Source organism: Cupressus sempervirens, chromosome 8, assembly GCF_028749045.1.
Source record: "Cupressus sempervirens isolate cs-2001-9-10 chromosome 8, ASM2874904v1, whole genome shotgun sequence".
Taxonomy (NCBI): domain Eukaryota; kingdom Viridiplantae; phylum Streptophyta; class Pinopsida; order Cupressales; family Cupressaceae; genus Cupressus; species Cupressus sempervirens.
In genome coordinates this window covers 192,927,592-192,952,436 of record NC_143125.1, presented here as the reverse complement: position 1 = coordinate 192,952,436, position 24,845 = coordinate 192,927,592, and the positions used below count along the sequence as shown (strand labels likewise).

Genomic DNA, 24,845 nt, shown 5'->3' with positions numbered 1-24,845 from the left:
AAATGCTTCACCAATGAATCAACCATCTACAGTGATTATATCTCCCAGTAGAATTATTGATTAATCTGCTCTGATAAGGGATTCCCAATAAAAATATAAATATTTGACGTGCTATTAAAATTCTTCGATGCCAGAATTATTCAGTAGTGAGTGAGTTGCACATATTTGAATGGACTCCAATATCCTTTAGGAAGGTCTTTGCTTGGTTTAAATTGTAAGCATAAAGCTCCACGGATGCCAGAAATAATCCCTATCCATAAATCCGGAAAAAATAAAAAATAAAAAACAAGTCTTGTAATTTATTTTTATATTATATTTTTATTGCTATTAAATATTATTTCAGAAAAGGGACTTTACGACATGATACCCTATCACTGCAAGCCTCTATGAAAGTCTCAAATATTTAATTGCTCTATATATCTTTTACTTTCATGTTGGAGCCTTGAAACCAAGTTGTCAAAGCTTTAATTGATCCTTTCGTGTCAGATTCACAAAGTAATTAATAAAGAGAACCCGTAAACAACAGAATGCCAAGATCCCCCTCAAATGAAATGCTGTAACTTATCATGATAACTATTATGCCACGAACTATATTAACTTTCAACCAAGATAGCCCTATTATCCACCAGATTTCCTATGAAACTATATCTGTATTTCTCTATAGCTATTTTGGCATAACAAAAATTACAAGAACTTTCCAATTATCAACCTTGTAGAAATATAAATTTGATATTAGTTTTTTTTGTTATCTTGTGCACCAACAAGAATACTTAAGACTCGATTGGATTGAGTAGTGGGGTAGTTGACGGTTGGAAAATCCTTAGCAACTGTCAAAAAGTATAAATATTTCATTGTAGTCAAGACGAGACCACATTATGGAAACAAAGTTTGTGTGGAGAGCATTCATGAATAAAATATACGTGTTTACTCTCTGAATTTATATGATACTCTAGTTCAATCCTTAAGAAATATTATGCATATTGTACATTGTTAATAGCTTTACCTTGAAGCAACTAAACATTTGGCACTACTGCCTTTCAAGATGTTAGGTCATAATGAAGAAATAGTGAGGCGGCCAGTTGAAAAACTTGTCAAGTTGATCCAAGAAAGAGAGGATGAAGCCACCCAAAACCTAGTGAAATTGTGAGAGTTATCAATTAAAGAGAACATACAAATCAAATCCAAGCCAAGGCCAATACCAGAAGTGGTCACATGCGATAATTTCAACGTAAACAAAGAGGTGGATAATCATCTTGATCATATGCCACAATTGCTCACTAGATACTAGATCCAAAGACAACAAATAAGGCCTTAAAAAATAGCAAGGGGTTAGGCAGGCATCCTCCTGATGTAAAACGTCTAATTGAAAGGATAACCAAACAATACAATGTAATTGATGAAGTCGGACACATGAACTGCCAGAACAACCAGGAATGCTTAAATTTTGAAATCCTGCATATCTTAACCTTATAATATTAGATTGAGGCCTGACAATGATTTCCAGGATCATTCAGCATGTTATTCAATGTCATTCAGGGAGCCAAGCATTGACTCCGATAGAAGTGGCACAGGTACATCATGTACTAGGGTCAATTATGGCAAGTCAGATCTTCTAGTTAAGAATGATGTCCAAATCATTTTGGAAATAGAACTGATCTTATGTAGGCTCCCTCATTGTGAATAAATTAGCTTAATTTCCTCGAGCATTGATAACTTTTGGGGTAATACCATATATGGTCCATCTTCAAAAAATCATCTCTCCCGTACTGACCATTTTGAAACCAATGACCATGCATCATCTGGCATCAGGCACTGTGAATAGAATGAGAAAAATATCCATGGAAATTGGACAGATTACCTTGTGTCTATCCATAAGCTTATCAGTAGTGTCTGGTGTCCAGCAAGTGATACATCCCAAAAATTATTATGGTCTCGTCAAGGATGACATAAAAAAGAAAATGAGTAACAACAAATAAGCACTTAAAAGCTGACTAAAAGATTCAAATATGATCAATATTCAAGCCAATGTTACTGAAGTAGCAATCATGCTAACATGAGTGAGGCTTCCAAATATTTAGTGTTAAGAACCAAGTAGAAATATAAATCATGACAAAATATTCAACATATCATCCTAGACCATCTTATGTGCATGTTTTATTAGAAGTGTTAGCCCAAGGTTCTGTCAGAACAATATTAATTTCATAATGTATCAGATGAAAGCTATATTGTCGGTCCAGATTTGGGATTCAGGTTCACCCTTGTTTCTAGGTGCAGTGAAGCTTGGTTCAAACTATTATTAAATTTAATTATAATGTTAATTCTATGTAACTACGATAACATACTGATCTGGCAGCAGACCATACAAGACCAGGTAAAGCATGGATATCCTTATGTAGGATTTGCCTCTTTATAACCCTATATAAATAACCTTATCAGCGTCTCATTTAAGAGCATTTAAATAATGTTAAGTTTGCATAGTTGTTAAGTATGTTTACTATCTAATTATGCTTTCTAAATAGACGCCAATCTTGGAGGATTATTATATGTTTATGATAAGGGCCGACCTAGAGGAGTCATGTCCTTTGTAAGAACATGCCTCTTGGGTTTAATATAAACATAGGGTAAGTATGAGGATAGAGAGCACACAATACAAAATAAAGTCTGCTCCTCTACATTACTGCCTTATACGAATTATTGCAGAGTAAGAACATTTCCAGAATTGATATTATACCATTGAAGACACTTCATATAACTCTGATATATAGAAGATAATATCTAGCAAGTATATTCAAAGCATTGTAAGCTTGGTTGTTCAGAATTTGCAGAAATTTTACACAAAATTATACGACTTAAACATGTTCAAATTGGATTTATTAGTGCAACTGCTCAAGGGTTCATGTTAATGTAGCTTAAAGGCATGTAAGTAATGCATGTAAAATCTATGTAAGAAGTGGTGCAGCAGCGGGGATGATGCAACCATTGGTCGTTTGATCGGCATCGAATCCTGATTCTATAAATTTGCTGAAGGCAAGGGAAGGGTGGCAGAAGTTGGTGGAATTTCTAGTATCCCAGGAGAGGGCGCGAGGATCTCGAGTGGAGGTGAGCAGCAGAAAATGCAAGCCAACTCCAATCAAATCAGCGGTGTCAATGGATGAGGGTGGTTGCCTAGTGTTACATAGGCAAATTCCGCCACGGCGTCAAGGTGGTCAGGCTGGTGTGGTGGGTGTTTCTAGTGGCAGGGGTGTGGGCAGAAGCGACATTTCCAAGCTGTGTGGTGGGGTGGTGTCTGGTGTGGATGTGTCCTAGGTATATCGCTCTGTCAATGTGGCAGTGAGTGGCAGTGGTCAGATGCGGGTGGAGCTGGAGCAAAATTTCCAAACTTCACACATGGGAAAGCAGCTGGCTGGTTCAAGTGATGGGGTGGTATGCTCTTTGAACTTTTTTGGATTATGACTCTTTTTGTTTATGTTGTCATGTATGGTGAAGGTGTATGGGTTTAGGTCATAAGGTTTTTAAAGGAAGTTGGCATGGGTAAAAGTATATTTGACCATTAATTGGCTCTTTTGAAGATGTAATCAATAATCCTTTCGTTTAAGTATTAATAAAATACATATTACCGATCAAATAAAAAATTTATGCAAGATTCTACTTTGAACTGAAAACACCAAAATGTTGAAAAAAATGTTATGCTTGTGGTACAATCACTACAATTATATTAAAATGAATCTATTAAAGCATATGTTCATAATACCATTCTTAGACTACAGGTAGCCTTATGCCCATCAACAGGTTAAGGCTTTCCTTGCACTCACTGCATGTATCACATCGCACAGGAGCAATGAAGGAGAGACGTTTGGTGCAACCCTTGACAGCTTCAAGAAATGTCAATTGCAGATCTACCTGTTGGAAAAAGAAAAATGAAAAAGATATAGCATAGGGTCAGAAGCTATGCTACTGATTCAAAACAAAGAGGGCAGAGATAAAAATGGATCCAAATGTTTTATCATTACTGAATTTAGAACTGAAACTCTGACAATCAGTAAATGTAAACCTGTATGTCAGCTGGATGACTCTCTGCTTCACTTTGAAAGAACTGTCAAGATAGCCAAAATTTATTTGGGTTAATGACAAACAAAACAATTGTTAAGTAAGAGTAAATTTTATTCATCAATAACAAAATAATGAAAAATAATGTCAACCTCGTTGAAGATTCTATGAAAGTCATCTGCAAAGGGATCACGATAACCACTACCAAACCCAGCATTCGTATCATTTGTTTGAGCATCTGCTGATGCTCCTTTTTCAAAATCCTTCATACCAACCTAAGAAAAATGCAAAAGCTAAAATCATTACTATAGCGAAAGAATCAAAGTGCAGAAGATAAATGCAAAACAGAATGAATAATGTTGAAGATCATGTCATGCAGATAAGAAGAAATAAATAAGGACAAGTTAGAGATTGTATCAATCCTTTCCTATTCTGATGTTAAGATGCTTCTGCTGATGAATATTAAATAATAAAAATGAGCATGTAAGAATAGAAAGAAACTCTCATATATAAAATCATGAATCAAGAAAGTCTTTACTCTTCAGAAGGGCTATCTATATGAGCATGTAAGAAGTTAAAGACTGTGGACCATTAAAGATATCATCACATCTTACTTCTGAAACCAATCCAAGCATCGAATAAAAACATGAAAAACCTTTCCTTTTCCTTACAAGAGAACACATGTTTCAAAATTCAGAGAAGTGTCAGTGAAACTGTTCTTATGTCATTGTAATGACTCTTAGGAATAAATTCGCGAGGCAATGAAGCATATCATGAGCATTCTCAATAAGCGTTCATTTTGGAGACTAACTAGGAATATACAAAGAGCCCTGAGAATTTACAAGTAGCATTTGCCCCCTTCAGTATATCAGGTTTTGGACTTCAAATGGTTAAAAACACTGAAATGACTAGCTATTGACTTCACTAACCAATTTTTTCTACCATTATCTAATTCAAGTAAAAAACCAATGATACAAAAGAAATCTCTGGAATATGATAATATGATGATTAACGATATCTATTGGTTTGAAATACAAAATATAAAACAGGACATAAGTATATCCAGCATCAAAAAGAGAAACTTCTAAACAATGTTATTTGCCGAAAAGATCAACTCAGAAAGTGAATTATGATGGCTTTTAAGAGAGATAAAGTCATACCCTATCATATTGAGTTCGCTCCTTAGGATCTTTTAAGACCTGCAAAACCACTTCCAAATGAGAAAAGGCAACATAAATCAAGCTCCCAAGTGTGACCAATATAAAATATCAGTGCAACATATCCAGCCACAGCATCAAAGTCATCCAAATATATTAATATAACAATTAACCATCAACACTGAACTTTCATATGCATGCAAATAATGGAAAAACTTCAGAAAGCTTACAAAAGCCACAATACAATCTACAATCATGTACAAACCTCATAAGCATCTTGTATCTCTTGAAACTTGTGTTTTGCATTGGAGTTGCCCTTATTCAAATCAGGATGATATTTTTTAGCCAGCTATCAATAAAAGGCCCATTGCTTACGGTTAGTTGTGTTTTTTCAAGTAGTGGGAAAAATAAACAGATAAAAGAAAATCAAGATATAAACTCAGATCCTAGCAACAGGTATTTGTAGCTGAAAACGATATAGAAGATTACAGAACATCAAATTATCCATTCAACATAATAGTGAAGCTAGTAGAGCAGCTAGAAAAACACAACAGAAATACCTAGATAGCAAAGTGAAAATTAGCAATACTAATAAGCAGATATAAGGATAGCATTTATTCTCCTTATATTTTAACAGTTTTGAGAAGCATCAACGAACAGAGCATTAATTATAGAATCCAGATTGAAATGCACAAATCGCCATTTCTTCTCTTTGGAGAACAATTTTAACAGTCACAGAGAGTGAAGTGGTAACTATTATCTACACTAATAGGCAGGTATAAGGCTAGCATTGGTTCTCTTAAAACATTTTAGAGAATCATCAGAAAGCAGAGTGTTAATTGTAGAATCTACACTACCAGGCCACAAGTGATTCAGAAAAATAATTGAAATTACTGTTCCATGGAATAATCATCGACTACACAAGAATAGAGATAAACAGTCCATAATTTTCTCAAAACACTCTGCTTACAAACTACTAAAAACCAAAATTTACCGCTGCTCTACTTATAGAGTTTAGAGCTGCAAATTTGAACATGGAAGCTAGTTAGATTGTGCATTCAACTGGAGGATAGAAATAAAATGGCAAACAAAAGCTTTACTGAAAGATCCTGAACTGAATTCCAAAGGAAATTTTCTGGTTTTTGTTTCTTGACTGTCTTTGACCAGCCATTCCGAAGAATTTTGTCTAATTTTTTTGTTTGGTTGGAGTTTTTATGTTTTCTGCTTTGTTTTTTTTGTGTTTTTTTTATAACAGGAGATGCAGAATGCATTAATTTGACAAATACTGAAATAAGATGAACTACAAATGTAAAATCTGCCAAATGAAACAATTCTGATTTTATTTATTCAAAACAACTGTCCACATGCCCGTACTACATCTGTACCGCTTGAAGTAAGATAAAATGGTAATTACAAAGTCTGCAAATATTATTTTCAGCTGATTTCTATCTGCCACTCCAAACTGGGAATCTGAACCAAAATTAATACTGATCTGCCTTGAATTACTTCTACAAACCCTAACACCAACTCTGGATGGACATGGATTTTGCCTATGAGTGGCAAGGCCAAGAAATAGAAGCCTGGAATTTGTGAAGTCTGTCGTACAGTCTAAGATTTCAACTTAATGACAAATATATGCCCTTTTATCCAGTCTAATCCAAAGATTCTTATCGAAATTCAACGCCAATCTGATTCGGATTCTAAACTGTGACGTAATCTGTCACCAGGAAAGTTGGGGTTTTGTTCAATTCCCTATTCTTCCAAGAGTTGTAATCCCTAAGAGCTCCAATTCCTGCTGAAACCCTTCTGAGAGCTCAAACTTCAATATGCTGATGTGAAAATAATAACCTGGATAATGGAAAATGGCTGCCCCCAATCTCTTTTATTTCTTTATGGCTTTCCCTCCATAAGGTTTGAACCAATTAGGGTTTTCACAGTTTTATTTAAATGACTGTTAAATCTTATTACTCCTCTAAAAAATTCAAACCCCAAGGCCTTATTATTCATTATATATTTGCTCCATTTTCTAAGTTATAACTTTCAATGCCTAAGAAAGTGTGCCAATGGGGACACTTTATGATATTTCATTATAATATAAAGTGACTAGACTAAATCACTTTATTATTATTTTATTTAAATCAAACTTTAGGCAATAATTTAATTATTTCCATTTATTCATAAACTCATCCTCTAGACTACAAACTGAAATCTGACTGATGCCACAAGTCCACAAATGATATGGGAATATTGTAAGCGAACTGACAGTATCCCCTAAAAAATATGGATCCTCCCTAAAAAATAGGAACTGCAACCAAACTCTCCAAAATGACCCTAGAGGTCCCATCTGTTCCACTCAATCCCTATAAAGTAGGAAATCCTAAAATTTAGGAGAATATCCAAAATTGCTTGAAGAGCCCCTACACAGCTCCACAAACCCCTAGTTGGGTCCCCTATCCATATTGCTGACCTGCGGGAACCCAGTTAATAGGCCAACTTCTACCAATCATAGTAGCTAGAAACTCGTCTATCCCTCCTCAAGCATGTGTATTATTACAATAATACATAGTTTCTATTTCTATTTAATGGTTATCTATTGTAATCTATTGTAAATATTAGAATCTTTCTAATATTTAGTTAGCTTTTAGTTAGCCAGTGATTGATAAGTGGGAGATATTTTTCCACCACAAGTCAAATTATGATATTGAATAGGAGATAGAAACATTCTGTTCCAACCAAGTAGGAGATAGTTTTAGGGTTATTGAGTTTGACTAAAAAATTACACAGTTAAATCCTAATAGCAATATCATTATAGTTGTTATTTATCTGTTAGAATAGAATGTTTCTATTCTTAATGATTGTTTCCTAAGGAAATATCGTTTATTCATTTGTATTTATTGATCTATTGATCTTGGTTAATATCAAGCAAGAACTTTACCAAATACTTCCTGTAATATGGTATTAGATCAAATACTTTAAAAACAATTCAAATAAAAATTAATAGTTTTGTTTTGAAATTATCAGCGCCTCTTTTTTTTAAAAATAATTTTCAGCCTATCAACTCTCGCAAGCTAGGGTTTTCATCTGCAAATCGTGCCCATTTGTTGGTCGTTTTTGGTCTGAAATCATTTTCGGATGCTAGGCAATGTTGATTTCCTGCTATTCGCAATTTTTTGGGTCACCGTTTTTTGTTTTTAGCAAAGATTTTTCTCTACGAATGGCGTCCGCTGGTGTCTATTTGTTCCAGTGTCTATTTTTCTCTACAACAAGTCTCCATTATCAGTTCTTTAATCTGCGGATCGCCGCCATAAAAATGATTTGCGTTTTTCTGCCTGTTCTTCCAAATCCTACCTATTTTTCAGAGATCTTCAACCCTAGTCATGGTCGTATCTTGTCCTATTGGAGGCCTCTACGGTTTCTAAAACCCTCTGTGTTTGATCCGTGCCCAGAATCTCCAATTTTCCTACTCAAACTACAATATCCACCATTTTTTAAGCTTTCTTGGAGTTGGGTACCTTTTTTTTTAAAACCCTAAATTTATGTACCAAATCCAAAAAAACTTACAAATTCTCAATAGATTTTTCAGAGTTCAACTAGGTTATCCATTTTTTCGGGTGCCTCAATCTTTATGCCTCGATTGTCGAAGCCAATGGATCCAAAATCAAACAACACATTCCTTCAAGGTTTTTCGAGCTCTCTTCTAGGCATCTATTCATTTTTTTTGGGTCTTCCGACATTTTGCCTCGAAGTAAATGCCTTTATAGATTTTCACGTTTTCCACTGAAAAACGTGCCATGGCATCACTGACAACTATTCTCTCGAGGGAAATCAAAATTCAATGGTCGGAATTATGGCACGTGGAAACAGCAGATGCACTAACAATCTTTGAATATTGAAATACTGATCAGATTGTTCTGGGTGTCACACAACGTCCGATTGCAGCTAGTACTAATTAGGATACATATAATGAAAATAATTGGGAGGTGGTGATGCTTCTCAAATTATCCGTATTTGATGATTAGCTACCTCAAATTCTATCTGGCAAGACAACTATCCAGATATGGGAGCATCTCAAGAAACTTCATAAGACTTCAACAAAAGCAGGGCCTTCTTTCTCAAGATCACCCTATTTTCTATTGTCATGGATGAGCAGAAATTGCTCCAGGAACACATGAATAGAATTCAAGAAATCCGTGATCACTTGCTTGCCATTGGGCGCAAGATAGAGGAAGATGACATTGTGTTAATAACCCTCAAAAGTTTACCCAAGTCCTACAAGCATTTTACCGAGACTCTCAACATCACTTCTACTAGTTTTGATATGAAGTTCGCAGATCTCTACACACTTCTGGGTCCCATATCCATAATGTTGACCTACTAGAGCCCAACTAATAGGCCAACCTCAACAATTGAATTGTCTAAGAAAGGGACATTACAATTCTCCCTTCCTGAGATTACTTACCCACAAGCAAACACCAAGCAATCATTGCTCCACTCTAATTAAGATGTACCAACACCACACACCATGAAGCAAAATGTAGAAATCAATGTCAAATAATGTACCAAGCAAATTAATACTCGAACCCCAAAACAAAGTAAAGAACCCATTATATGAGATGTAGAAGTATCTCAACCAATCTCCACAAAGCAACTATCCATGTATGTAGATGTAGGATAGACTCCCAACTTCCAAAAAACAAACACAAATGACCATCGTACCATGTTGTCATAACTCCAACCAACAAAATAAATGACAATAAACATGTCATCAAACCAATATCAACCAAAACTTGTCCAAAAGAGATACCCCTCAACATTCTCACACTAAATCACCAATGTAGTCAATGCCAAATCAAGAAGTGCTATATGATTCTAACTTGGACAGCCATATAATATATCCCACCAAGGTAACTCAAATCAATCACGATCCAAGTTTTATCTCTGTAGTCAACCCCTAAAAACTGACATCCCTCCACATGTTGGTCTAGGAAAATCAAGTATTTCGACAAACCCAACTCGCTACAACCAAACCACCATCATCTAGAAGCACACATACTAATATTATGAAGTGATCCCAATAACCACAATTCTCACAAGTAGAAGTGAAGGATAATTGAGTTCTGCCCAAAGAATGTCATGCAACTACTTGCACTGAGACCTTTAAGTGCACAAAATCATTATGCCCCATGACTGAGGTCAACACCAACAATGCAGAGGATCTAGTACAGCAGCAAGCAATCTGAAATACCAATTAATGCATAGGAATCATGGGTAAGGAAGTAGCTGAAAATCTATCTCTTATGATCAAATCACATCTACCATCAATCGTCAACCAAGAACTACTTAGTTGTTGAACTAAAGAATCCATCCAACTCATTTATAGATCATAATCTAAACTAATGTGTAAGCTGATCGGTAAACAGGCAGCAGTACAAATTCTAGGATTTGATCCATTACTCCAATTCTATAACCAAACCTAGTCACTAGAAACTGTGCTTGGGTTCAAAATCATGCAATCAATACAGTTTTCAACACTCTAGTCAAAAAGAACTTCCTCATCCCACTCAGCGAGTGGATTATCAAATGTCCAATCATCACCCGCCTCAAACAAGTAATTATAAACCAACTGAATATTATCCTTTACTCCTAACTCATACCAAGGTTCTGGCTGGTCCAAAAATGTATTACTTGATCTTTTAGGAGAGTTATCTAGATCATAACTTAGTTGTATGTTGTCAAGTTCCCTAATCAGCTCCTCAATAAACTCATTCCTTCCTTTATTCTCTTGCTCCCTAAAATAATTAGTGACATCATGCGCTTGAAGTCTTCAAGTCTTCACACCAAGATCTCCCCCTGCACCTGCGAGGCAAAATTCTCTAAACAGAATGGTGCACGCATTGACCCCTCAACGGTCACTTCCAACCAACGGCTCCTTTCAAACAGCTAGCAACCAGCTTGCCTCTCAGCATGGTGTCCAATCGCAGCAAGGTGTCCAATCTCTTTTGCATCTAGGTACGTCCTCCTCTAACCTCTGTCCTTCTTGCATTAATTTCCCTTCTATTTTGGGTGGTGTATCCTATTCCCAATGGATTCCTCAAGCCCCGTCCACCCCTCCTCTTTATGAATCCAATAGCGTAGTGGTTGGGTGTCCCTCGGGCAATTCCCCCCTTCTTTCTGCTTCACCTTCCAGCCCGGTCAACCTTTTGAACATGGCCCCCATCGTCTCAGATTGGGAGAGCAAGTCGGTGGTTAACCTTTCCAATGCTTTTCTTGACCCGCTAACTTTTAACTTTGTCAAACGTGGTCTTAACTTTGCTTTGGCCCCTCATGAGGTTCCGTGTGTTGATTTCCTTGTGGAAATTGAAAGTGCGTTCCGTTCACTCCCCAATGATGTTGCTGATGAAATTCGGCAGGATTGTGCGGTTGCACTTAGACGCGCTAAACCTTCGAAACGTAACACCTCTAAGAGAGAATCTCTAGCCTTCAACAGTTTTTTGAAAAACAATGATGTTATTCTTGTCAAAGCTGACAAAGGCAATGCTACCATCCTTATGAGCAGACATGACTATATTGCAAAAATGGCCAACCTTCTCTCTGATTCTAGTAGCTATAGACCCCTTTCTATCAACCCCTGCTCCAATATTTCCAAGAAAGTCAAAGGGGTCATTTCCTCCTCCTCGTTTGATGATGTCACCAAGAAGAGGCTTTTACCGTCCAAAGAGGTAACCCCACGCATCTATGGTGTCCCAAAGATTCACAAAGTTGGCATCCCCCTTAGACCCATCGTGGACACCAGAGGTTCTCCCACTTATCTTCTTGTCGCCCATCTTGCCAAGCTGATCTCTCCCCTAGCAGGCAATTCCAATTCCTTCATCAGTGATTCATCCCACTTTGTTAGCTTCATCAAAGAGGCCAAGCTGGAAGATAATGACATCTTGGTTAGCTTTGATGTGGTCTCCCTCTTTACGAAGGTGCCTATTCCTGACATGGTTGGAATTGTCGAGAGAAAAACCAATGTTGAGATCGCTAACCTTGTTGATCTTTGCTTAAGGTCAACCTTCTTTTCCTTCCAAGGGGTTATCTATGAATAGGTAGATGGCGTCGCCATGGCCTCCCCACTCTCTCCTGTGATTGCTAACCTTTATATGGAGCACTTTGAAGATATGGCCCTTTGTTCGTTTCCCCTTAAGCCAAAATGGTGGAAGCGGTACATAGATGATACCAATGTCTGTTGGCCCCATGGGATAGAGAAACTTGAAGAGTTTCACAGACATATAAACAGTATTTCTCCGTGCATCTCTTTCACCAAAGAGCTAGAAACTAACAACCAATTGCCCTTCCTTGATGTTTTACTCATTAAGAAACCAAATGGCTCATTGGGACGTCAGGTGTTTCGGAAGGCCACGCACACCTCCTCAAGACCTTAGCCTTAAGGGCCCACAGAACTTGTGATGATGACCACTTAAATTTGGAGCTTACCCACCTTCGCCAAGTCTTCAGATTAAACGGGTACTCCCACAAGCAAATTTCTAAGGCCCTTACCCAAGCTCGTTCTTTCTTTCTTTCCCTCTCTGCTCCCAAACCCACCCCCTCTCCGCCTCCCTCTTCTGTGATGCTTCCCTTTGTAGATGGTGTCTCCCAGAAATTAGCCAAGATTTTGAGCAAAAAAGGCCTTCGTGTGGCTTTCAAATCCTGGTATAGGCTCAAAAATCGAACCCCCGCTCTCAAAGACTCCAAAGATGTTTTTTCTAAATCAGGAGTCTATAAAGTTTCTTGCTCTTGCGGTATACCTTATATAGGTGAAACAGGTCGTTCTTTCAACACAAGAATCAAGGAGCATAGTGTTGACATTAGACATGACAGGGTTCAAAAGTTGGCTTTAGCCGAGCACTCGTCAGCTACTAAGCATCGCATTTGTCTGGAAGATGCTCAAATCATATCCAAGAAGGACAACTATTACAAAAGGAAACTTAAGGAAGCTATAGAAATCAATAGCCATCCCATCAACCTCAACAAAGACGATGGATGGACCTTAAACCCCTCATGGCTTCCCATGTTGGGTAAGTGCCAACGATCCTAATCCTGTGGTCTTCTTGCCTCGTCGGTCATTCCTCGCCTCTTTGATCCTCTTTGCTCCCTTGGTGGGGGTTTTTCAGTGGGTGGTTGTTCTTCTCTTTTTTTCCTTCCTTTCCCTTTGCGGTCTTGCACTCTAGGGCCCCCACATCTGTGTTCTTTTTTTCTCTCTCTTTCCCTTGGCTTTCTTGGTGCCAGCATCCCTAGTCTTGTGGTCTTCTTTTGTTCTTCTATTTCCTTGCTCTTGTGTGTAAGTTTGTAACCCCCCCCCCCCCCCCCCCTTTTTCTTCTTTTTTAGATCAATTTTATATCTACTTATTTATTCATATTATTCTTTTTATTGGTTTTTTCTCTCGTCATATTTGTGTATACTTACATAGTTTTATTATTATTATTTTGTGGTTGATTTTCATTCTTTCACCAATTCTCATTTGTAGTTTATTTGCCATTTAGCCATTTTTCATCTTTTTATTTATATTAAAGTGCAAGGTTCTTAATTATTTTTATTGTGCGTTGATTGTCTTCCTTCTCTTATCTATTTATTTATTTAGCTTCATTGTTGGTGTCATTTTCATATTTATATTCATAATACGCCACCCCCTTTGTGTTATTATTATGTTGTTCATTCTTATTTTTATCATTATTATTTTTATTATTACCCTTATTATTAATTTTTGGTGGTTCATTCGCATGCTTGGTTCGTTTCGTTATTATTGTTTTTATATTTATATTTTACTCAATATTTTATTTGTTATTTTTCGTCATATTTATAGATATATAATTAATTTATATTTATTGATTCTTGTCTTAATTAAATGTTATATTTATAGATTCATCTTATAAATATGTTATTATTATTATTTTGTGGTTGATTTTCATTATTATTGATTTTCATCTTATAAATATGTTATTATTATTATTTTGTGATTGATTTTCATCCTTAATAATAATATCATATAATAATAATAATAATAACATATATATATTTTCAATAATAACATATTGAATATTTATAGATTCATAAATATATATTGAATCAAGATGAATCATCTTGTTTTAATTTATTTGTGTTTTTCTTCATATTTATAGATTTATAATTAATTTATATTTATTGATTCATCTTGTCTTTATTAATTTTAGTTTTTGTGATGTTATTATCTTTTTCTTTATATTTATGCATTCTTATATATAGGTATTTTGCGTCCATCTGTTATTAGTTTATTATTATTATTATCAATTTTATTTTATTTTTGTGGTTCTTTTTTGGAGTCACATTCTCAATTTTTATATTTAGTCATTTTTTCATTTTAATATTTATGCATTCTTATATTTATGTATAAGGCGTCCATTTGTTATTTGTACTATTCATTATTATTATCATTATCATCATCATTATTAATTTCCATTTGTATTATTATTTTATGTGGTTCATGGTCGGTTTCACATTCTTAGTACATTATTATTATTATTCTTATTTTTATTCATTTTTTTCTTCATTATACTTATATTTTGTTATTTTATTGATTTTCATTTTCTTCTTATTTATATATATAATTAATCTGCATATTTTTTTGTCTTATTTAGTTATATTATTTGTGTTGCTATTATAATATTTATACATCCTTATTCAATTATATTATACGTCCATTTTATTATTAATACTCATCATTATTATATGTTTGTTTCTAGGTTTCGAATTTTTTTCTCTAACTCATCTTTTCTTAGCTTTACATATTCTTTCTGATTAGGTTTCATTCTCCGTCCTTGGTTTTGTCCTTTTGTTATCTATCTATGTGTTCTTGTTTTTATTTATTTTCAATTGCTTTAATTTTTGAGTTTCTTCTCTTTCACTCATTTCCTTCATTTTTCATCTTATGATCTCCCCTCTCGGTCTTCGTGTCTCTCCCCCCCCCACTCCCTCTTCATTTTATATCTCTGTGTCTCCTCTAGTCTGCTACTTATTTTCTATTCTCTTGCTCTTCATCCTGATGATAGATCACTGTGTGTGATCCGAAACGTTGATGCTAAAAAATATACACACAATCAAATTCCAAAAAAACTCTGATTATTATGATTAGTGACAACAAATTGATTTTTGCATTTTGAGCAGTCATTTGTGTATTTACTATTTTCCAACATCCCCTGAGTACCATCAAGCTCCGTGATGAGCTTATTGACCTCATCCTCCTTTTCCTTTAATTTATAAACATATACTTCAGCAATTTTAAAGATATGATCTGTCTCGTAAATACAAATATCCAAGTTTCATTGATTCAAGAGTTACTTTGACCACCTGTGAGTCAACAAAATAAGAATCACCTTCCATGCCTTTTTGTCTCCTTTCAATCTCTGCTTTCCGGAAGATGTTTTCAATGATCTTATGAGTGTTTTCATAACATAATAAGGCTGCAACAATCATATCATCAGTAACCTTTAGCTGATTCTTCAAGGTATACTTCTCGTCACCATCATTTTATAATGCATTTCCTGATTGGTCATCCAAATCAGCCAGGTGAGTGTCAACTTCTTGGTAATGTTTAGACTCACAAGTTGGGGCAGCTCTTTGGCCAACAGACAATTCACCATCTACTACAACAAATTCAAATTCACAAGATAGAACTTCTAATAACAAGTTGATCTTATCCATTTAATTTTTTTTCAAATGGCCATCCTCAATGACACTAACCCTCTCACCAAATGTGGCAGCTTTCAAGCTATTTCTTTTGTCATCCAAAACACTATCATGCATAAGTGAACTAGCTCTAAGAAGCACAATATTCATCATGCAAGGGTGTTATCAATGACTTCACACGGCTCAAAATCCACATGCAAAGTCAAGGCTACTACTATATCATCATTTTAAGAAAATTGCTCACCATATAAAGATTCATGCAGTTCATTAAAAACATCCAACATGCTCTCTCCTTGAGTAAGACCATCCTCGGCAAAATGTTTGTCAATCACAACCTCCTAGTCAGCAATATAGAGATGTGTACATCTCATACCTGCAACAACAGCTGAATCCATCTTCTCGCAAGCATTTGTGTTATCATATTGGAATAGGACTGGAATTTCTATCTTCCTCATCACTAGTCCAAACTTCTTTCACTGACTTATCTTCCTTATTAACCCTACTTTTGTGATCAGGCGTCCAAGTCTCCTAAAACATGAAATAAATCTGCTCCCTTCTCATTTGGTTCTTACTTTTTGGGGGGAGACCCTGCAACCTATAAGCCCATTGAGATTAGTTCATTACAGTCATTTGTTTCTTGAACCTTTCAGTCTTCTGCTCAATCAGCCCTTTTGAGAACTCATAACGCAAAATTGAGATAGTATGCTCCTTTCTCCAAAAGGCCAACAAATTTAATTACAACTGCTTGAAGATAGTATCATCTTCATCTAAAATTAAGAACATAATGGTTTGCAGAGAAGCCCTCACATAGTCTGGATGATGTTTTCCAATTTCAGTTAAGAAGCATGGAAACATTTGAAGAATCAGATTTCCACATTTGAGGTCCAACAAAATGAAAAATGTGGACTCCTCGTGTTGTGCAGCAAAGTAGTAGTTCGTGATATGGCTTAATTGCCTCCCATGCCTTCTATAGGTTCAGTGGTTGTATCAAGCATTAACAAATCGATCTTTTGGTGCAATAACACCAACAAATAGCATCGGAGCCAAGGTCGCTAGTTCAAACCCCGAAGTGGGGTGGATTGTTGCAAGGTGTGCACCCTTGGTCTCCTTATGTTGTGCAACAGAGTAGTGATTTGTCGCATGGCTTAACGGCTTCCAAGTTCTTCTATAAGTCTAGTGGTTACATTGGGCATTAACAGGTTGATCTTTTGGTGCAATGGAAACCACAAAATGCTCTGCTTCTTGCCATATTTTCTAGAATATTAGCCCTCGTACCAAAAGTAGGGGTTTTGATATCATGTAATCGATGTAGGCTATCCACAATCAACTGTAGAACCTTTTTTAATATGTCATCATTATAGGGGGCTACAGGAGTTGTTACTCTTATAATCTCATTGTAACAAGAAGCAACTACAAGTCTTACCTCTTCATTATTGTGAGGTAATTGGTAAATACTTGATTGATATTAACAAAGACCAAAAGATCAATATATACAAAAGAATTAGACAATGTTTCCTTAGGAAATGAACGTAAAGAATAGAAACATTCTATTATAGAGAAAGCAAAAAATAAAAGCAAACTTAAAGCTTAAGATATTTACAAGATAAACATTAACCGATAATAGACGACTTATCTATTATTGTAATACCCTCCCTTAATGGTTAATCTATCGAACACACCAAGCTGTCCTCTGAATTTCACAAACTTATTAGGACAAAGAGGCTTGGTGAGAGAGTCTGCAGTCTGATCTATGGTAGGAACATACTGCAGATCTATAGTCTCGTCTTCAACCAACTGTAGTATGTAATTACAATGAACATCCACATGCTTGGTTCGTTCATGGAAGACTGAATTCTATGCTAACTTGATAACGCCTTCGTTATCAACAAACAAAGTAGTCGGTCCTGCTAGTGATATCTGCATATCTCCAAACATCCGACGAAGCCAAACAGCTTCACATCCTGCCTTAACAGTCCCTTTGTATTCAGCCTCTATAGAAGAGAGAGAAACTGCCTGCTGCTTCTTGCTGATCCATGTGACTGCACCGGATCCCAAACTGACACATATCCAGATGTTGATTTTTTATCATCAACAGAGCCTACCCATCTGAATCTGTGAACCCACTGAGTTTAGGATTAGAACTTCGAGAGTATAGAAGTCCATAATCGGAAGTGCTCTTCACATAACGAAGCCCACGCTTTGCTGCCATCCAATGATTAGCCTTAGGAGCTGTCATAAAGCGTGAAATATAGCTGACTGTGAAGCTGATGTCAGGCCTAGTAGCAGAGAGGTAGATGAGGCTGCCTATTAGTTGCCTGTATGTAGTATCATCAACGGAAGGAGAATCAAACTTTCCTGATAACTTGAGACCTTTCTCCATAGGTGTAGATGCAAGTTTGCAATCCTGCATTTGGAATTTGTCTAACAGGGCCCTGGCATATTTGGATTGAGAGATGAAAATACCAGAAGACTGTTGCCAAACTTCAACGCCTAAGCAATAATGCATGAGCCCAAGATCAGTCATATCAAAAGACTGGCATAAGTTCTGTTTGATTCCCTAAATCAAAGATGTCGAACTATCAGTGATGATCAGATCATCAACATAGATAACCAGAAGGATGATGTCACTATCAGTAGTCTTGATGTATGTTGTGAAGTTCTCACACCATCGCCCCAAAACTTTGGGGACCCCCCTTTTTTTAATTGCCTTAGCAATTTTTCGAAGTTGTCCAACAATTTTGATTTTTTTTTGAAAATTTTGGGTCTTGGACAACTTCAGGCCAAAGGGGAAAGGGTTACATCTATTTTCACCCGATTTCAACTCAATTTTCCAGAACAACCAATTTCATCCTTAGGCCGGACATAGTTTCAAAGAGCAACACTTGGCAAGATAAAATTGTAAAATTTGTACTTAGACGATTTATTTTGAAAATTTGGATATAATTGTGTAAATTTGGATAATTTTCAAAAAATGAAATTTTGTTAGATTTGATCTTTTTGGAAAATCTTGATTTTCTTTGGTGAAAATATTAATTTTGTCAAGATGAAGTCAAATTGCAAAATCGATTTTAAACTTTAGAGAAATAATTTTATTTATGTTGAAAATTAAAATTGCTTCGCAAAATCAAATTGAATTAAATTGCAAAAATAAATTGGCTTTAATGGATTAAAATTGTCTTGAAAACTTTTTAGCCTTTAATGAAATTGGTGATTTAATATTGAAAATTTTGCCACGCAATTTTAATAATCCAATTTTAATGACATTAATTACTAAATCGTCATTAAATGGAGACATTTACCATCTCCAAGGCATTATTTATTTTCTTTTTGCAATTTTGGTCTAATTGGCAATTTTTAAAAGTAAATTTCATCTTGGCAAAATTAATTTTGACCAAAGCATTTAATTTGGGCCATGAATTGTGCATTAATTAATATTTTTTGCTCTCCCAAGGTGCAAGTCAGCCAGCTCAAGAGGGCATGCAAATTGGGTATAAGAGGGGGTCTCCTCTCCCTTGTCTCTTCATTCTTCCATCCTCCTCTTCATGGTGTTTGGCGATTTAGACTAAGGAGCAGATTTCTTCTTCCTTGGACGATTTTTGCAAGGGCAGATTGGTATTTTCCGGATGATTTTTTTTGCAAGAGCAGATCTGCACTCTTCTTTCTTGGCAAATTTTGTGGGAGCCGAATTTTGTGGAAGACAAAATTCTGATTTTTGTTTGGAAGCTGCGATTTCTGCCCTAATTTGGGCGATTTTGTTTGGAGGAGATTATTGTGATCAAAGGTCTGATTTTTTTAGGTAAATGGTGGACAATTCCAAGAGCACTAAATTCTGATTTTTTCCAGCTAGAGCCTCAAGATTTGCAAGGGGTTTAAAATTCTGAAATCTGATCCTAAATTCCAAAAGAAAGAGCCGACTATTAGTAGAGGTGACTTTTAATCATTTAGAGTTGAAAGGGGTCCTTAAGCTGACTTCCTTCTTTCGTTCTTGTCTAGATATTGTCTCCCTTGGTTCCTCTTGCATTCATTGTCCACCACTTTACCATCCCATAATAGGGCGACGAGATGGAGGATGGTAGTGCAAGCAAGAATCCTAAGGGAACAAATACTAAGGAAGATAGAGGATATGATGCCCAAAACAACTTTCTTCTCGAAAATGAAGCGAATAACCGATACCAATGTTGGTACGATAAACATGATACAAATAAAGGACAAGACTAAAGGAAGGACAATTCCCGAGGCTATTGGTAAAGGTAATTTCAAATCATTTAGAGTTGAAAGGGGTCCTCAGCTGATTTCCTTCTTTCGTTCTTGTCTAGACATTGTCTCCCTTGGTTCTTCTCGCATCCATTGTCCACAACTTTACCATCCCGTAATAAGGCGACGAGATGGAGGATGTAAATGCAAGCAAGAATCCTAAGGGAACAAACACTAAGAAAGACAAAGAGGATATGATGCCCAAAACAACTTTCTTCATGAAAATGAGGCGAATAACCGATACCAACGTTGGTAGAGTAAAAATGCCACAGATAAAAGACAGACTAAAGGAAGGACAATCCCCCTTGGCAAAGAAGATACAGAAGGCGGTTGCACATCACAACCCAAGTGTCGACACTTTTGTTTCAACCATGATGAGCGACATTGGGGTGGCACTTGATTTTGAAGACATCAGAGAAGAGGACATCAATGAGGCAAGACTTGGATCAAGATTGGATGAGTTAGGAAAAGTTGCTATCAAGAAGAAACATTTGGCACCCTTTCCTCCCTCAATGCCTTTATCGGATTTGCAAAAGAATATGAGAAAGACCATAAGAGGACACTACAGGCAGCAAACAACATGGTGAAATCAGCTAAGCTCAAGATAAAGCATACACCTTGCCCTCCCATGGAAGAAGTCAACGAAAGGCTAGCTAGGTTCATTGCCTTAGCTAAAAGAACAAAAGAAAAAGGAAGAGTTATATTAGGAAGAGTTATATTAGAAGATCATTTGATGTGAGCTCAAGTGGCAATTTCTCTTTCTTCTAGAATAGGACAGGTGTCTAATTCTGATTGGCCACCATTTTGGTGCCTTCTCATTGGTTGCCACTTTTTCACTTTTTTCATTGGTCCATTGACGAGGTGGCATCTTTTTATTGGCCGATGGGGTGGCAACCCTAATTAGGGTTTCTAGGATTCAATCTAGATAGTCAGTTTTGCCTCTTTATCTCTACCATCGGTTGTAATTTTGGCCTCTATATAAGGCATTTTGCTCTCATTTGTGGGAGAGTTATGTTGGAGAATTGTTGCCAAAATACTATCAAAATTGTTCTCTATTCATTGTTGTGGCTTGCAGTGGCTTGCATGGTGGATACACATTATCATTTTGGTGTATTGCATGGTTCTTCTCATCTCTCAAATTAAAAGTAGGATTTCATTTCATGTTGTTAGAGTAGAAGTAGATGGCTAATTGCATGGTAATGCTAGTGAATATTTGATAGGGATCTACAACTAGGCCACTAGCATCTTAGCCGCTGGTTATGGAGCCTTGTTTGGTAAACTAGTTCTCTTTTCCTTTGAATCATTGCATCTATGGAGGTGGAGCCGCTGGTTAACTTTCATTAGATTCAATCCCCGTCCATTTGCTAACCTTTCCATTCATAGGAGTAGGAGTAGAATAGTGAGTAGTTGAAGGAATAGGAGTAGAATAGCGAGCAGTTGGATAGTCAAATTTCATTCTGAGCAAGTTAGGAAGGTAGAAGTCATTTGAACCATTATTGCCTCCTCCTCGCGCAATCAACATCATTTGGCGCTACATCCTCCACCATCACTGTCACCATCAAAATCACTTTGGCATTCATACAAACTCATCACCATCTCACCAAAAACCCAAGTCATCCTTGAATGAATAGCGTAAGGCCACCTACGTGATTACCAGCAAATCACATCGATAAAACTGAGCGAGTATCCACAAGTGCAAGGAACATTGGAGTTATCCTCATATCCCATGAGCAATAACTTTTCAAGAGAGGAATTATATGTTTGATACTCCGTATCGTATATTCAATTACTAATATGTTATGTAAGTGATACAAAACTCGCATCAACAATGTACGGATTTGAGTCTGAAGAACTCCTCTTGAAGCCTTAATCACTGAGGTACTTATCAATCTTGATGTACCATGCCCGAGGGGCCTGCTTCAAGCCATAGAGAGCTTTTACCAATTTGAGAACCCAATGGTCTTTAACAGCAACCTTGAAACCAAGAGGTTGCATCATGTAGACCTCTTCATGGAGATCACCATTCAGGAAAGCACTCTTGACGTCCATTTGATGGACCTTCCAGCCAAACTGTGCTACCATGGCTAGGACTAATCCAATGGTGCTCATCTTTGCAGTAGGAGCAAAGGTCTGCTCATAATCAATGCGCTGACGCTAAGAAAAGCCCTTCACCACTAAACGAGCTCTGTACTTGTCTAAAGTACATCCGATTTGTATTTGATTTTGTAGCCCATTTGCAGCCAATGGGTTTCTTCCCCGGTGGAAGATCAAAAAGGACCCAAGTGTTGTTCTTCAGTAGGTTCTAATGTTCAGATGTCATAGCCTATTCCCACTCTAGAATTTCTTTAGCCTCGGAATATGTTTGAGGTTCAAACACACTATGAATGTTGGCCATAAGAGCAAAATTAACAGAACCTATAGTTTCGCTCTTTTTCCAAGCAGTTCTCCAATCAATGAGCTCATCATCACAAAGATCAGCAAGTGTCTTAGCTCACCACTTAGGCCGAATAGGAGAATGACCAACAATAGTACTAAGAGATGCTTGATCAGCAGGATCCTCATCAAAAGAAGCTGGATCAAACTCAGGTGAAGCATCTAAAAAGCAAGGTGATCCTACAAGAGAAGCCGGAGGTGTTTGTACAGGTATCACTGGAATAACTAGAGCTGCAGGAGCTACTGGAGCCCTCCCATCAGGTGGACCTAATGGAAGTCGTACTCCCAAATCATGAGACATCATAGGCTAGTCTACTAGATCAGGAACAGGAGAAACAAGCATGAATGGTCCTCGCTACTCATCAAAGACTACATCACGATTGTATATGAGACGAGATGTCTCAACATCAATCAGGCGATAGGCTTTGTGAAGACTGCTATATCCAGCAAGCATCAGTTCTGACTCTTGGCATCCAACTTGGTGCATGAAGCATCAGGGATCCAAACAAAAGCAAGAGAGCCAAAAACCTTCAGGTGACTGATTCTGGGCTTGCGACCTGACCAGGCCTCTTTTGGAGTTTTACCTTTAACCGCCATTGTGGGTGACCGGTTCAACAGATAAACTGCAGTGTTAACTGCTTCTGCCCAAGACTGCTTCGGAACATGTCTGTGTTCGAGCATGGAACGAGCCATCTTAGTGATTGTCTTGTTCCAACATTCAACTACACTATTCTGTTGTGGCGTGTGGGGTGTGGTTAACTAACGTTTGATGCCATGTGTTTCCAAGAAGCTAGAGAAAGCATTAGAACAAAATCCCCCCCCCCCATTGTCTGATCTAAGAGTAATAATAGATTTCCCACTCTTTTTCAACTAAGGGTTTAAACTTCTAAAATACAAGAAATGCATCTTATTTCTTTTTAAAGAAATACACCCACATTTTTTTACTGAAATCATCAACCAACAACAGAAAATACCTAGACCCAAGAACAGAAGGAGTGGCCATAGGGCCGTAGATATCGGCATGAACAAGCTGAAGTACTTGAGAAGCTCGCCAAGAATCGTGAAAGGTGTGCAATGTTACTTCCCAGCCTGGCATGCATCACAAACTCCAAACTGTTGAGTCTGAATCTCTGGCAATCCAAGAACAAGCTCATCCCGAGCAAACTGTGAGAGATAATGCACATTTAAGTGCCCATATCGCTGATGCCAAAGTGTGCTGACAGAAGATCGCCGAGCAGCCATAGCTAAGTCTTGAGAATCACTAGAATCAGTAAGTCTAAAAAGACCATGATCCTCAAGACCTACTACAACAGTAAACTTAGTCACCCGATCAGTGATGGTGCACTGATGTGAACTGAAGGTGACTACCAAGTGTGGAGAATGTCGCAACAGCTGACTGACTAAGAGTAGATTTAGTTCCATCCCTGGAACGTAGTACACATCAAGGAATATGAGATTCCTCCCAACAGACTGAATCTGTTTGTCGCCTTTACTGACAACTGTGTACTCTTCTGCGCCACCAAAAGTAACAGAGTCGGAATAAGGCTAGTAGTCAGTAAACCAGTCTCTACGGTGAGTGAAATGTCGAAAGGCACCTGAATCAATGTACCAGGTAGATGACTTCACATGATCTGCAGGTCTTTTAGCCATGAAGGCGTAAAAGGCAGATTTTGCCTGCTCAGTGTACTCTGCACTGTTCGCTTTGGGCTACGAACCTAATTGCTTAGACAGGGCAGCTAAGCATTTCCGACATTCAACCTTCATGTGACCAAAATTGTGACAATAGTTGTATTGAATGTTCTTCTTTTCGGTACCATCGGATGCTAGAGCAGAAGACTTCTGCTGAGATGGTTGTTGAAACTTGCCCTTATCCTTCTTAAAGGATTTCGCAACAAAGGCTTGCTCGGTGGAGGTGGAACTCAAGCTGCTACCGAACTGTTGTTTCCATTGATCTTGCTAAAGCAGCAGGGTGCAGAGATCGATGAACTTTAGATCAACACCAGTAGATTTGATGTTGAGAGTCTCAATAAAATGCTCATAGGATTTTGATAAACTGCAAAGAGTGATAACCACAATATCCTCTTCCTCCATCTTGCGACCGATGGCAAGTAGCTGATCACAGATTTCTTGAATCCGATTCAGGTGTGCCTGGAGCGAGGTGCGCTCATCCATGACAATAGAAAACAGAGTGCTTTTCAAAAAGAAGGCTCCGCTCTTGTCGGAAGTCTCATTAAGCCCTTTGAGATGTGTCC

The 24,845-nt window shown here is 37.1% G+C and overlaps 1 protein-coding gene across 3 annotated transcripts in view; it reads right to left on the bottom strand.

The window, feature by feature from the left end:
* ATJ1 (DNAJ heat shock family protein) overlaps positions 1 to 24,845 on the bottom strand; it is a 256,691-nt gene that overhangs the window by 184,429 nt on the left and 47,417 nt on the right. For all 3 annotated transcript variants that reach the window (XM_089797202.1, XM_089797200.1, XM_089797201.1), the window contains exons 5-9: positions 5,470 to 5,553; positions 5,208 to 5,246; positions 4,200 to 4,322; positions 4,052 to 4,093; positions 3,813 to 3,900 (exon numbers count right to left, since the gene is read on the bottom strand). In XM_089797202.1, coding sequence (XP_089653328.1) covers positions 3,813 to 3,900; positions 4,052 to 4,093; positions 4,200 to 4,322; positions 5,208 to 5,246; positions 5,470 to 5,553 — 376 coding nt within the window. The remainder of the gene's footprint in view (positions 1 to 3,812; positions 3,901 to 4,051; positions 4,094 to 4,199; positions 4,323 to 5,207; positions 5,247 to 5,469; positions 5,554 to 24,845) is intronic.